Source organism: Genypterus blacodes, unplaced genomic scaffold (assembly GCF_046128005.1).
Source record: "Genypterus blacodes isolate CSIRO-AG114 ecotype Tasmania unplaced genomic scaffold, CSIRO-AGI_Gbla_v1 ptg000056l_1, whole genome shotgun sequence".
NCBI classification, from domain to species: domain Eukaryota; kingdom Metazoa; phylum Chordata; class Actinopteri; order Ophidiiformes; family Ophidiidae; genus Genypterus; species Genypterus blacodes.
The window spans coordinates 2,852,501-2,865,905 of record NW_027466868.1 but is presented as its reverse complement, the minus strand read 5'-3'; the positions used below and the strand labels follow the sequence as shown (position 1 = coordinate 2,865,905).

Genomic DNA, 13,405 nt, shown 5'->3' with positions numbered 1-13,405 from the left:
TTGTATTTATTAATTTAATATATATTAATTTTATGAATAATTACGTTGCTTATTTTATTTATTTAAAATACTTTAATTAATTAATAAAATGAACAACACAAATACCAAACTAAAACAAAAAGATGAACACATCAAGATTCGTCGAAGCAACCAAAAAAGGAAAAATTATCCAATAGAAGTTCTCCTAGCCACTAGGGGGCGACAGGCATGTTTGGACTCTTATCAAACAGGCTTTTCCTTTGTCTTACTTTTATATCTTTTGCATTCAAAATAAAAGTTCAAAGCGTGTTGGTTTGTTTATTCACCTTGTTGTCCTTTGTGTTGATCCACTCCTCCTGCTCGCTGTTTCTGCACCTAAATGAGCCCATCACTCCCCCTATTGCTTAGTAGGGTGAACTCAACGGGTTTATGGAAAAAGCACTTTCATACATTCATTTAGTCATTTTTCATTTTTGGACACTACTTCACGCTCAGCCTGTTGTTGTTTTTTTAGTTTGCATTCTCAAAATGTCAATCTATGTGTGTAAATGTGCCATATGTTTTCTCTCTTTCTCACACACACACTGAACAAATGAAGCTACTCAGGATAATTTCTATAGAATTTAATTTCAAAAATAAATCTTTGGATATATAATCACCCAACATTTGTAGATTTCTGTAAACAAACAACACATCTGCTCAAGACATTTAAATACACACCATCTATCATCCATCCTAACATCTCTATCATCAGCTGTGGATGATTAAACAGTAATATTACACACACACTGTGAGAGGAAGAAGCTCTGTTTCACTTCAGTTTCTTCACTGAGGATTTATGGAAAAATGTCTCAGTGATCAGTTGTTCTGGACTCTCTGAGGTCTCTGAGGACTCTGAGGACTCATCCAGGTCCTGTGTAGTACCCCATGTCACAATGCCCAGGAACTTAATCCCATCCACCAGGAGAGAGGCTCAGTTCCCTCTGCTGAGATGTTTCTCTCATGTCATCATCATTTACACACCTTTGTGATTGACAATTTGTGATGAAATTCCAGTTGCAGATTGAAAATGACGGATAACATAAAGTCAAACATTTTGACTCTGGAACTCTGACGCACGCACACATGCACACGCACACGCGCACGCACACACACACGCGCACGCACACACACACGCACACAGGAACGGCCACCGTTGGGAAAATGAAATTAGCCTTTGAAAGTCTTCAAAAGTCTGAAAGTCTGAAAATTTGTGAAAAAGTCATAAAATGTAGCAGAAAAATTACAAAATGTTTGAAAAGGAAAATTTCAAAATGAATCAAGAATAATTTCAAATTTCAAGGAAAAAGTGAAATTGTTACAAAAAAAAGTCAAAAAAGTTGATTTGAGAATAAAGTTGCAATGTTCCTTTAAAAATAATTCCGTGGCCCCAAGACTTTGTGTGTCTTTGAAAAGAAAAAGACTGCAATGGAATCATCCAATCAGAACTCAGCGATGCATAAACAATGATCACATGAGAGCAACAAACTGGATCCTGTTGTTTTTCCGTCTCCTCCTCCTCCTCCTCACCTGTCGGCTGCAGCCAAGCCCAGCGGGTGGAAGTCCAGCAGCAGCGTCCCCAGCCGCTGTAAGAGTCGTGAGTACCAGTGGAGCCCATTGCCGTGGCAACCACAGATGCCGGTCAGCCGGTGTATCAACCGCAGCGGCGCGAAGGCCCAATGTGCGAGGGCGTGCTGGTCCACCGCCGCGTAGCAGGACGCCACCACCCCGTTCACCACCAGCGTGCCGTGCTCCGTCAGCGGGGCGAAGGCGCCGCGGCTCATGGCCACGGTGACCCGGACCAGCCGAGAGAACCGGGCCCCCTTCAGTCCCCTACCCCCTTCCGCCACCAGCACGCACTGACCCGCCCGGGCATCGCTGGCGTACACAGTTCTGAGGGCGTGCCGGGCTGGCTCCGCCCCCTCTGAGCAGTTCCCGCTGGATACGAACAGCAGGTGGGCGGCGGTGAGCGACAGGCTGGCCCCGCCCTCCGTCCTCAGGATGTAAAACAGTTTGTGGGTCAGAGGGTCACGGTCCAGGAAGGCCAGGACTCGGCTGTAGACCAGGCCGCTGCCGCCGCCATTGCTGCCGCCCAAGGAAGCGAGGACGCTGTCGCCCGGGTGCAGGTCACGCATTAGCTTCTGATGCCCGTTTTCCAAAGTGAGCAAGGCATCGCCAGGGAAACAGCCACCAGACTTTGCTGCCACCGAGTGGTCTGAGGAACAGAGAAGAAGAAACAGAGAGGAGGGAGAAGATGAAGAACCTCAGACACACTCTGACATACGGACGCCAGCATTCAGAGGCTGATTGGATGCAACAAACCTCCCTTTGCCTAAATATGGAATTCTTCTTTTCTCACCATCAGAACAACAACGCCAAACTGGATGTGTGTGTGTGTGTGTGTGTGTGTGTGTGTGTGTGTGTGTATAGGTGAGATTTTGTGTGTGACGCTGCGTTCAGGCACAAAGTGAGAATTGAGGACAGAGGGAGAAAGCAAAGGATGGAGCGATGTCATCTGAAGGAGGAAGGAGGCGAGCAAGGAGGCTGGAAAGAAACACACACACCCATAACCCCCCCCCCACACACACACACACACACACACACACACAGTGTGTTTTCACATTGATTGGTTCTGCAGGCGAATGACTAAGAACCTTTAATTGTAATATGAAGAGATGTTTTTGTTAGATGGTGTTCTGCTGCCCCCTAGTGGATGCTTCCTCGGGTTTACTACAGCCCAGCAGCCACCTGTGTGCAAGCGTGTGCGTGTGTGTGCGTGTGTGTGTGTGTGTGTGTGTGTAACAACAACCCGAACCAAGAGGGAAAAAAGAAGAGAATACCAACTTGATTGGTTGCCCGTCTGATCAAGTCAAGGACTGGGCCCTCGCGACCCGATCTGGGAGGGAGAGAAAAGAAAGGAAGAAAAGGAGGAAAAATCAGAAAAAAAAGAGGGAAAGAAAAAAGGAATTCTCAGTTACCACTCAGTGTAAAATGGAGGGTTTGGCATGTGAGCGTCTGGATTCTTACAAGGACCTGTGACTTTCAGCACAGGTGTGTGTGTGTGTGTGTGTGTGTGGATCGTACATTGGTGTTGCATTTCATGCCACCTGCACATTTCCCCCAAATGTACATCTCTCACAGTAGAATCTGAACCTCGTCTTGTGTTATTAGTTGTTTGGTCTTATGTTAGTCTAAAGAAGTCAAACTGTGACAGAGACAAAGCCACAAACAGCAAATCCTCAGATATGAACACACTGAGTGAGAACGTGGACTCTGCTCGAGGTGAGGCGACGCACAGGGAGGGGAGGGGGGGTGGGGGGGGGGGGGGTGAGTGGCAAATGAGAAGAGGCTCAAAGAAGTGGAGAGTGTGTGAGTACACACACGTCAGGCGCAAGCAAGGAGAGTTAGAGATTAAAGAGTTAATGAGCAGAGGACAGAATCAGAGATGTTAGAGAGTTAACAGAGTTAGAGGCAAAGAGGCGGAGCTTCCTACCAAAGTCATCACGTGGACTTCATGTGGAAAAGCATGAAGGCATGTTCTTGATCATGTTTATTAAAGTTACAACCCTCAAGATGTGGCGACGCCCTGTGGTGACTGGTGGTCACTGCAAGTATGTTATTGTTAGAAATTCCAGATTACGGTTTCAATCGAAGCCGGTGCCTTGAGTCTAAGTGCGATTTATACAATTACAACCTCAAACACACCAACAGGGGGCGGGGGGAGAATTTTAAGAGAGAAGAAGACGGTAATCAAGTGGAGGAAGATGGTAAAGTTTGTTTCCTGTTGGATCTGGAACGCTGCTGTCCTTGGTGGTGTGTTAGTGGAAGTTAATGGAAATCAAATCATCCAGATGCTGCACTCCATCTCCTTAACTTCAATTAGTTAGCTTCCAAAAAAGCAGGAATTCATTTTCGAAATCATTGTTGGAAGGAATCTGATTGGCTGTTCCCCGTCTCCGCCCTCTCACCTGATTTGACGCTGCAGTGGATGTGGGCCTTGGACTCGTAGTAGACCCAGTCGAAGCCGGCCTCCACCGCCAGCCGAGCCAGCATTGCGTACTTGTTCCTGTCGCGGTCCGACGTGGTGATGTCCACCGCCCGGCCCTCGTAGTGCAGAGACTCCTCCGAATGGTGGCCATCCTCGTCCCAGCCCTCGGTGACCCGCAGCCGGACCCCGGGCCACAGGTTCATCACAGAGATGGCCAGAGAGTTCAGCTTGTCTTTGCAGCGCTGAAGTACAAGAGACGAAAGAAAGACAAATCTATTACAACAACTTACACCTAATAATCATTGTTTTGTCCCGACTTAAAGACCACAACCTAGAGAGTTGCCCTGTACACAACGGTTGCTATGACGAAACCCTGTAAGGTTCACGCTCAGCTGTTGACGTTAAGAGTCAAGTCTGGTCCATGCGAGCAGAGGGATCTTATGTGAACCTTCTTATGGCGTCAGGCGGTGCAGAGCTGAGTTCAGCCCTGATACCAGAGCTCCACGCCTTCACCGTCCGCTCAGCGCCCCGTCACAGCGCCGCAGCCTTGACCTTTGCACTCTTTACGGCTGTTTGTTTGAAATTTTGATGATCTAAGAACTTGAGCCTGCTGCTGCCTGGAGGTGAGTCGCTCTGGATAACAGCAGCAGCTCAGAGCTCAAACTAACAAACTCACTCACTTATCTCTTTCAATTAAACTGGAACAAATCAGATCCGTCAGATGAATCCAGACTCTCTGTGTTGCTGCTTTTTGTACAGCAGGTCAAAGAATGTATAATAAAAAAACTTTAACCTGTGACTTTTCATGGGCAATGGTTATTATTTTTTGGGAATTCAATAGCTTCCAATGTTAATTGATATGTTATGAGCCCACCATGGAAGGAAGCAAGTCGGTCTGTAATATTTAAGTGCTTCCATTTGAGCTCTGATTCTAATGTAGAGGTTCCAGAGCGGCTGAGGACTCTGATGGACGCAGCAAACAGACCTGCAGTATTCAGTGTGTGGAGCGTTTGAGGATTGATCAGGACGGGGGCGCCCAACCGCTCAGCCAAACCCCGTCACCCCTCTCCCCACTTTTTTGTGGCTTCAGCCGTCCCACAATGCACCTCTGCAATCCCCGGGTCGCCCTGGTGTTTGCTCTCTGCGGTGAGTGAGGGCAGCTGGGAGGCTATGTTAAGGATGGCGGAGGGGTGAATGGAGGAGCGCTCCATGAACAAGAGGTTCACAGCGTCCCCTCTAAATCCGGGGTCTGGTGAGGGTGAGCAAACAGAAGGTGAGAGGGCCTATTGAAGCGCCCTGAGGTTCCCCGCTCACCTCCACTACCTCAAATAAATCCAAATAAAAGCTCCCTGTGCCTCCCATTGATCCGTCCTTCACCGTGGGGACCGACACATCCCGGCCTCGTCCAGATTGATGACATTTGGGGAAATGTGCTTGTCTGTAGTCCCAGCGGGGGGTCGGATGAGACCGAGCTGACGTGTGCGCTCGATGCGTGGCCTCATGTTTGCTCAGAGGTGCAGCCGTTACCACAGGCGCACAGACCAGCAGCTGTATGAATGGAGGCGGTGTGCACTTCCCAGATTTTCCGCTAGGATTTGTGGCCGACGTTCAACAAAATAATGCATCCGACCTACGGCAATTAAAAAAAGTGATGATGATGATGATGAAGGACTGTGACATCGTATGTGCAGGCCGCTCTGATGCTTGATGTCACTTTGATTAACAGTTGCATTGCATTTTAACGTTTCACGGCTATAATGGACGTCTCACTACCTTTGGTGCTGCAGCGCCACTTAGAGGACAATCTGGGTCACCGTCTTTATTTAAGGGACCAGGAAGTCCCCTTAATCATCCATCCTTCTAGCCTTCCTCTCCTACTTCAATGGCCCTAAGGAAACACTATTTGCACATATATTTAATTATCATTTTGAGGACTTTTTAAATGTAGGACCTTCAATTGCAATCGGTCATTTTCAAGTTATTTTTAGTGTTAGGTGAAGGATTTGAGTTCCTAAGCCTTCTGCTGCAGCTTGAAAGCGTTTCTCAGTGATGCAGGCAGGATCTCATGAATCTCAGTCTATTAGAGTGGAAATTAAAGCCTATAAATGTCTCTTTCCATGTTGGCCTGAGATAAGAATAGCTCCTGGCTCCAAGTGGCCATAGATGCCTTTTCACGGTGTTCCTGTGGATTTTAACGTCTTATTTTTCACTCTGCGGTCCCGGCAACGAGCTGGACTCCATAAATCAGACGATGGATTTTGTTGGTTTTCCTTTCAAGGTATACAGATCGACGGGGGTTTCTGTAGGAGCGGTTTTAGCACCAAACCGCTGGCTGCACAAACATTTGGACGCACGGGGCTGACAACATGCGCCTGTGCCCGCACCTCTGCTGCTGCAGAAGAGAGGGGGGGGGGGGGGGGGGGGGGGGGGGGGGGGGGGGAGAGAGAGAGAGAGAGAGAGAGAGAGAGAGAGAGAGAGAGAGAGGCTTCTTCTTCAGGTTCTCACATGACAGCAGGAACATTCAGAGGAACCTCGCTGATTTCAGAAGAAGAAGTTGGATGAAGTTATTTCACCTATTTGCATTTTCTACACACACCAATGGCTGGAGTGAAGGAAGCGCGCAGAAAGGTGTGTGTGTGTATGTGTATGCGTTTGTGTGTGCGTGTGTGTGTAATTAAGGCTTCGGGAGCTATTTCTGCTCACATGTGCGCTGCGAAAACAAACAAAAAAGTAACACGACAGAGTCAAAGACAAACAGCAGGTTGTGTCTCTGCGGCTGGAGCCCATAAATTGTGTGCAGCAGGTCGGGGAGAGGAGGGGTGGTGGGTGTAAGAAATGCCCGCTTGAAGACTTTCATCCCCTACAAGATGAAGGATCTGCTGTTTCTCTCCTGATCACACAGAGTCCAATCGATACATGCCGATAATCAATCACATTGGTCATCAAACTGAAGCAGCAGGAAGTTTGAAGTTTCCTGCACTGCGCGTCGCCGAGGTGACAGCCGGGAGCGGGAGCGCGCACTTTCGTCCCCCCACGTGGGTGTGTGTATGACGCGCGCAGAGGAAGCCCGCGGTCACCAGCAGCAGATATAAATACGGGATTCTGGGGGAAATTGGGAGCCAAATAAATTCCACCGGAGCCACATCAGGGCCGCTGTCATAAAGATGTCTGACAGGCCAGAGGGCGACTGTTCAGGAGCAGGAGACTACTACTGCTGCACACACACACACACAAACACACACTAAAGTGACCCTGCATACTTACAGTATTTACAGTGACCCTGTATACACACTTACACACACTGCATACACACTTACAGGAGGCTGCTGAAGGACACACTGACACACTGATAAATCACTGAATCAAAGTATTTCACCAAACCTTTACAGTTCTCAACCAACCACATCATCCTCTGGAGACACACACACACACACACACACACACACACACACACTTTCACCATCATCTAATCCTCCTCTGATTCTCGTCTATAAAACAATGAACAGAACTATTTAAAGACATTTATTGGACCTTTTTTCCGGTGACAAACCCTGAGTCAACAGTAAGATAACAGCGTCCACACGCGCAAAGACGGGGCAAAGTGCACGAGGCCACCAGGGGAAGGTACAAGCAGGAAGAACCAGGCTCAACGGTACTCGGGCAGCGGCGGAGGTTACCTGTGTCATCATGCGGTCTGCACCTGTGTTCTCCTCATCCTTGAAGATGATGTCCGGGTTGTAGTTGGGTGTGAGCTCCCTGAAGCGCTCCGAGCTGCGGGTTAACTTCCCCTCGTATCTCCCGCTGGCACCCAGCGTCTTCTCCGCCACATTCGGGCTGAACTGCTTGTAAGCGAGCGGTGCCAACTTCCTGGGCGACCGCCTCTTGCCATAGCCTCTACCCGGACCGCAGCCCTCACTGCCCGGCGAGAGGAGAAAGGCGCACCCGGCGAGGCACGTCACCAGTGTGGGGAGCAGCATTCCCCCCGCCCCGGCCCCGGCGGGCGGCCAAAGCGTCACCGCTGGGTCTCTCCTGGTGTCTGGGCCTCCCGCTGGGGACTTCACTGTGACGGCAAGAGGAAAGGACTCATTCCCGAGTCCCTAACTGTCGCCATTCCCGGCGCGTAAAAGTGGCCATGCAGTGCGCCGCAGCTTTGGAAACGTCAACCTGTCCCGTCACCCTCTCCTACCCCGAGTCCATGCGGAGGCAGGGGGCTTAAATAGACGGAGGGAGTTGATCTTGGCAGGCAGGTTCAAAGCTGTCTCTCTGCCTGAGCTGTGAGAAACGGCTGCAGACAGACAGGAAGACAGAAAGACAGACAGACAGGCAGGCAGGCAGGCAGGCAGGCAGGCAGGCAGGCAGGCAGGCAGGCAGACAGGCAGGCGCAGTGCGTAGGCAGGCCGCGCCGCTCGGGCCCGGCGGTCAGGTCAGGGTGTCCCCGCAGCGGTTTGTGCCTCTGGAGGTTGAGCTCAATGCGTCCCTGTGGCGCAGCGCTGTTGGCAGGAATGGAAACGGGAGAGATCCTACAACACACTACAGATGAGGAGGAGGAGGAGGAGGAGGAGACCGCGCCCTGCAGCCCTCTCCTCCTCCTCCTCCTCCTTCCCAAGGGGTGGCACGGGCCCGGCGTCCGCTTTGCAGGTTGACCGTCAAACGATCCGCCACTGCTGGAGCTTCGCCAAAACACACACACACACACACGCACACACACACTGAGCATATTTCTTGGTAAGCTCAGCTCAAGACGTTAAAGAAATATCATCACTAATCATTTATTAAACTTATGATCTATTCTACATGTGTTCACTTTATTTATCCACCATCATCATGTAACACTTTGTTTAAAAACATTGATCGTCTCACATTTTAAAACATATTGTTTGGGAGACATCTTGTGATTTCCTGATCAGTAAACATTTTCTCATTGGTTTCCTTTTTGAACTCATCAGTCCCAGCATGGAATCATAAATCCCCTCACAGTCCCTCGTCTCTCTGTCAGGATCAATACACTCCACATCAGGGTAAAGTCCCCACATGCCTCCTTCAAGTCCCCCTCCCTGCCTGGTTCTGCTCTGACAGCAGCTGTTAGGATCTGTTTGGGGCAGAATCACTCGAAAGGGGGGAAACCTGGTTAAAGAGGAAGAACCTGTTCAACCATGAGAGAATCTACAGGGAGGAGTTTGATGATGAGGATGAGTTTGGTTGAAGGCCATCGTCATGGTTGAGGTTCAGTCTGGAGCTTTGTGGGTTTGAAGCAGGTGCATGTTAGTGAGATAATGTGATCACATTTACCCTCATCAGATACAATATAATAATAATTCATATTAGCAATAATCTTATCTATGTGTGGTTGAAGCAGGGCTGTGTGAGGTTCCATACACAGGCTGATACTACACACACACACTGGAGATGAAGACATGATGTCAAAGTGTCAGAGTGTCACTTTAAGATCAAACTAAGTCTGACTTCAATTTGATCTGAAAACACAAAATCAGTGGTGATGAAGTCCTCAGTGCTGTTGTGGTTCATCCTCTGAGGACTGTGACTGTAGATGTAAACATGTTTGACTCTGTAAACATTAAAATCCCTGCAGGCTAAAAATACAACGCCGGATGTCAGAATGAACCTGGACTGAGCCACAGTGGCTGCTGGGTCCAGCCTGTAGGGACGATTCCTCTGGAGGCCGGAGATCCTGTCACGGGCCCGGCTGCAGCTCCGGCTCTGTGTCGGGGGATAATGGAGCGGCCGGGTGAGAAGATCAGGGAATTATGTCGGTGAACGATCGGATTTCAGTGAGGGAGACAGGACACCTAACACCCAGCTGCTAGACTGCCACACTGAGCCCTCTGATGTCATACCCTCCATCACCGGGTGCCAAACTGGCCCAGGACATCCAGGGGGCCTAACAAACCTCCACATACGTCTACAAAACACATATACACACTATATATACACACACGCGTCACAGCCCCGCATGCTTCCTCCTGTCTCAGGAAGGCTCAGAACTTATCAATCAAAACAAAAATCAAGTTACATTTGTTTTTTTCTCAGAGACAGAAACTCTTCAGATCAGTCGGAGCCGCGCAGGCAAACAAGGACTTTTCAACTAAGACTTCAATCGCATTCCCCAGATTCTGCAACACCTTGAGTCAACATCTCACTGAGCTCAGAGAGGACAGAAGGCTCCATCGACCGCTGTCCTCTCTGTCTGCGCCCGCAAACAAAGAGGGACAATCACCACCACCAGAGTGCAACCAGAATGGACCAGAGCGGACCTAAAGGGACCAGAAGGGACCAGATCTTTGACCAATGACTCCGGTAAAGAGGCTGTGAAAGCCAGAGTGAAAAGGCCAGAACCTTCAGGTAGGTACCAGATTCCTCACGCCACAAAATGAGTAAAATACAAACTTATTGAAACTTTTTTAACTTAAGTTCCTTCCTCTAACATGATTCAAACTAACTCACTAACTAAAACATCTTCATCCATATTGAGGGCTGCTGCTTCATCTGAACAGGCCGATGACCTTCTTCTTCTTCCGTTTGGAGGACGATCGCTCTGTGGGATCCACGATGGGACGAGACTGCAGAGGAGAAACAGGAGAGCAGCTTGACTGAAACACCATAACACAAGACAGAATCCAGCCGAAAGTCTTCCTCCTCCTGTCATACCTGTTGTCCTGCAGGTCTGTGGTCAATCTTAGCCCCAGCTGCATCCTGCTGGACCTGTTGGCTCTGCTCACCTGCTCCTTCATCACCTGGTGAACATACATGGACACTTTCAATTCTGTGGAAAGCAGAACAACTAGAAACAGACGTTAGATGTCAGACAGATCAGCTGTTCAGACTGACCTAAAGTGGGAGTGAGCTCAGCTTCTGGGGCGACGGTCTGCTCCTCTTCCTCAGTTTGTGTTTCAGAGAGTTTCCTCTTACATGTGTGTGAGACGACAGACGTGTAGAGCTGGTGGAGGTCCTCATCAAAGCCCAGACCATCTTGAGTTCCAGAGCAGACTTGAGGAAGAGTCTGAGACACAGAGAGACAGAGAGAAGGTTGAGCTGCTGGGACATTCCAGAGTGAAGAAGGTGTATAAGACGGAAGGTCTAAGATGCAGTGATTGAAGCTCCTCCTGTGTTCTATGTGCACCAGGAATATTTAGAACTTCTGTCTTTTCTTCCTCTAGTACTAAGTGGACTCATCTGGACTCATCACAGCCAAAGGGAGGAATCAGAAGAAGGAAAGACAAGTTCCTCTGGACTCCATTCACTCACATCTTCTGATAAAAACAAGGCCTTCAGGAGCCAGAGGTGAAGAGTTTGGTTTATGCCACATGGTGGCGCTATCCACACCAAACATTTAGCAGTTTATCCCCTCAGCTTTCTGCCAAATGTCACTGAAATGACTTCAGGCTGTAATCAGAACAAATATGGAAACAATCCTGTATTTATTGAGTTCCTGTGTAACTTAAGCTCTGTTCTTAGTGTTATTATTATTACTATCATTATTATTACTATCATTATTATTTTCCTGGTTTTCTTGGTAAAACTCTATTTACAGCTCTGATTACAGGATAAACACTTAAAGTAAAGGAAGTAACCTGAGAGGAATTAGAATAAATAAAGAAAAAGGAAACCAAAGTGTGAAAATGGAAACAGAGTAATGTGAGTGAGGCGCTGCTGTGCGGTGGCCGGGGGCGTGTTTGTTTTATGGCCCCTGCTGGGCGTCACACGGCCGGGGCGTGATGAAGGGCGTGATGAAGAGGCGAGCGCCCGCGATAAGTCTGACCACAGGCGGAGACACAACGAGACAGGAAGCTGGACACACACACACACATACACACACACACTCAGCCGCAGCTCTGACAGATAAGCGGCATGTAAACCTGCGGCACATTATGCTAGCGCACGTCCACACACACAAACACACACTCTCTCTCTTTTCCACCAATAGAGGACAAACTCTCCAAATTAGCTCCTCAAATATTGACCGGGAGGAATTGGTGGTCTCTGGCTGGCTGTCGGGGAGAGGGGTCCCTAAACACACTTTGGTCAGGTTTCGGAGGTTTCTGCATTGATTTATTTTTGTTATTTGTTTGTTTAAATATCGTAAAAATAAATGTCTGCTGTCGTGAGCCTTAGTTCTCCTTTAGGCACAGAGGAGCCAATGTGCCTACACACACACACACACACACACACACACACACACACACACACACACAGAGAGAAAAGGCGAGTTAGAGGAAAATAGAACCACATCGTCTCAACATCTGAAGGAGAAGGTCAAAGGTCAAAGTGAAGCAACCACATGTCAGGATACAGAGAGAGAGAGACCGAGGAGAAATCACAGAACGATGGTTCTTCTTCAGGGGCTGATGATGAATCTTCAGCAAAAAGGTTCTTAACCCATCCTGAGGCTCAGTCTGGTTCTGTTCCCTGTCCCGTCCTGTCACCACTAGAGGGCGTCTCTCTGGTCTGAGCCCACAGGGCCTCACCGTCACTTCCCAGCATCCTCCTGGTCGCAGCACAGCAGCAGCAGGGCGGCAGGAGGGTCTAATTACAGGCCAGACCCGACCCGACCCGGCCCGACCCGGGGACAACCCTGTGGAAACTGTGTGCAACCGGAGGAGGAGGAGGAAGAGGAGGAGGAGGAGGAGGAGAGCATGGCAGGGATGAGGGAGACCCATGCATGCTTTACTCATCTGTGTTGGGTCTCAGTGCAACTCCATCTTCACCATTCTCCTCCTCAGCACTCTCCTTCTCTTCATCACTCTCCTCCTCGTAGCAGCATTAGAGGTCACAAGCCCTTAAACACATCAATGACTTCATTCCACCTTCCCTCATTCCATCTGAACCTCAGAACAATACTTGGAGTATACTAGGAGCCGTGGGTCCAGGACTCAGAGAGACCTGATGGTCCACAGTGACCGGGCCAGGGTTCATAGGAGCTCCGTTCGGCTCTGCCTACTCGCCACCCAGGCCCTGAATTCCTCAGGTATGTGAGATAAAGAACCTCTGCTGCTGTTTATGAGAGCGGCTGTCAATGATTTACTGCAGCTGAGGAGGAGGAGGAGGAAGAGGAGGAAAGAAAGAGTGAAGAGGAAGAGAGAGACGGGCTCCTTTCAAAATGATTCAACTTATCGTGGATGAGTGTGACACTGTGGAACCAAGCACACCAAACACACACACACACACACACACACTCACTCTGACACTCACACACACTCACTCTGACACACACACACACACACAGATACACACACACACACACTCTGCTTTCAAACCAAAAGCATGCGTCACTGCCTGCACTGTGTGGACATGCAGACACTCCCCATGCCAGGTCACACACTCAATCACACACATACACTCCAAATTTAGGTCCAAAGGGAAGCTGTTGTGATCCGAACATTT

The 13,405-nt window shown here is 49.1% G+C and overlaps 2 protein-coding genes across 3 annotated transcripts in view; both read right to left on the bottom strand.

Moving 5' to 3' along the window:
• Positions 1-661: 661 nt before the first annotated feature.
• ihhb (Indian hedgehog signaling molecule b) lies at positions 662-7,983 on the bottom strand. The gene is made up of 3 exons (XM_076152503.1): positions 7,684-7,983; positions 3,987-4,248; positions 662-2,233 (listed from the first exon to the last, which is right to left on the bottom strand). Exons 1-3 carry the CDS (start codon positions 7,981-7,983, stop codon positions 1,545-1,547), a joined length of 1,251 nt encoding a protein of 416 aa, XP_076008618.1. The 3' UTR covers positions 662-1,544.
• Positions 7,984-8,879: 896 nt separating this feature from the next.
• nhej1 (nonhomologous end-joining factor 1) overlaps positions 8,880-13,405 on the bottom strand; it is a 9,850-nt gene continuing 5,324 nt past the window's right edge. For both annotated transcript variants that reach the window (XM_076152504.1, XM_076152505.1), the window contains exons 6-8: positions 10,853-11,024; positions 10,673-10,758; positions 8,880-10,584 (exon numbers count right to left, since the gene is read on the bottom strand). In XM_076152504.1, coding sequence (XP_076008619.1) covers positions 10,507-10,584; positions 10,673-10,758; positions 10,853-11,024 — 336 coding nt within the window. In that variant the 3' untranslated portion in view covers positions 8,880-10,506. The remainder of the gene's footprint in view (positions 10,585-10,672; positions 10,759-10,852; positions 11,025-13,405) is intronic.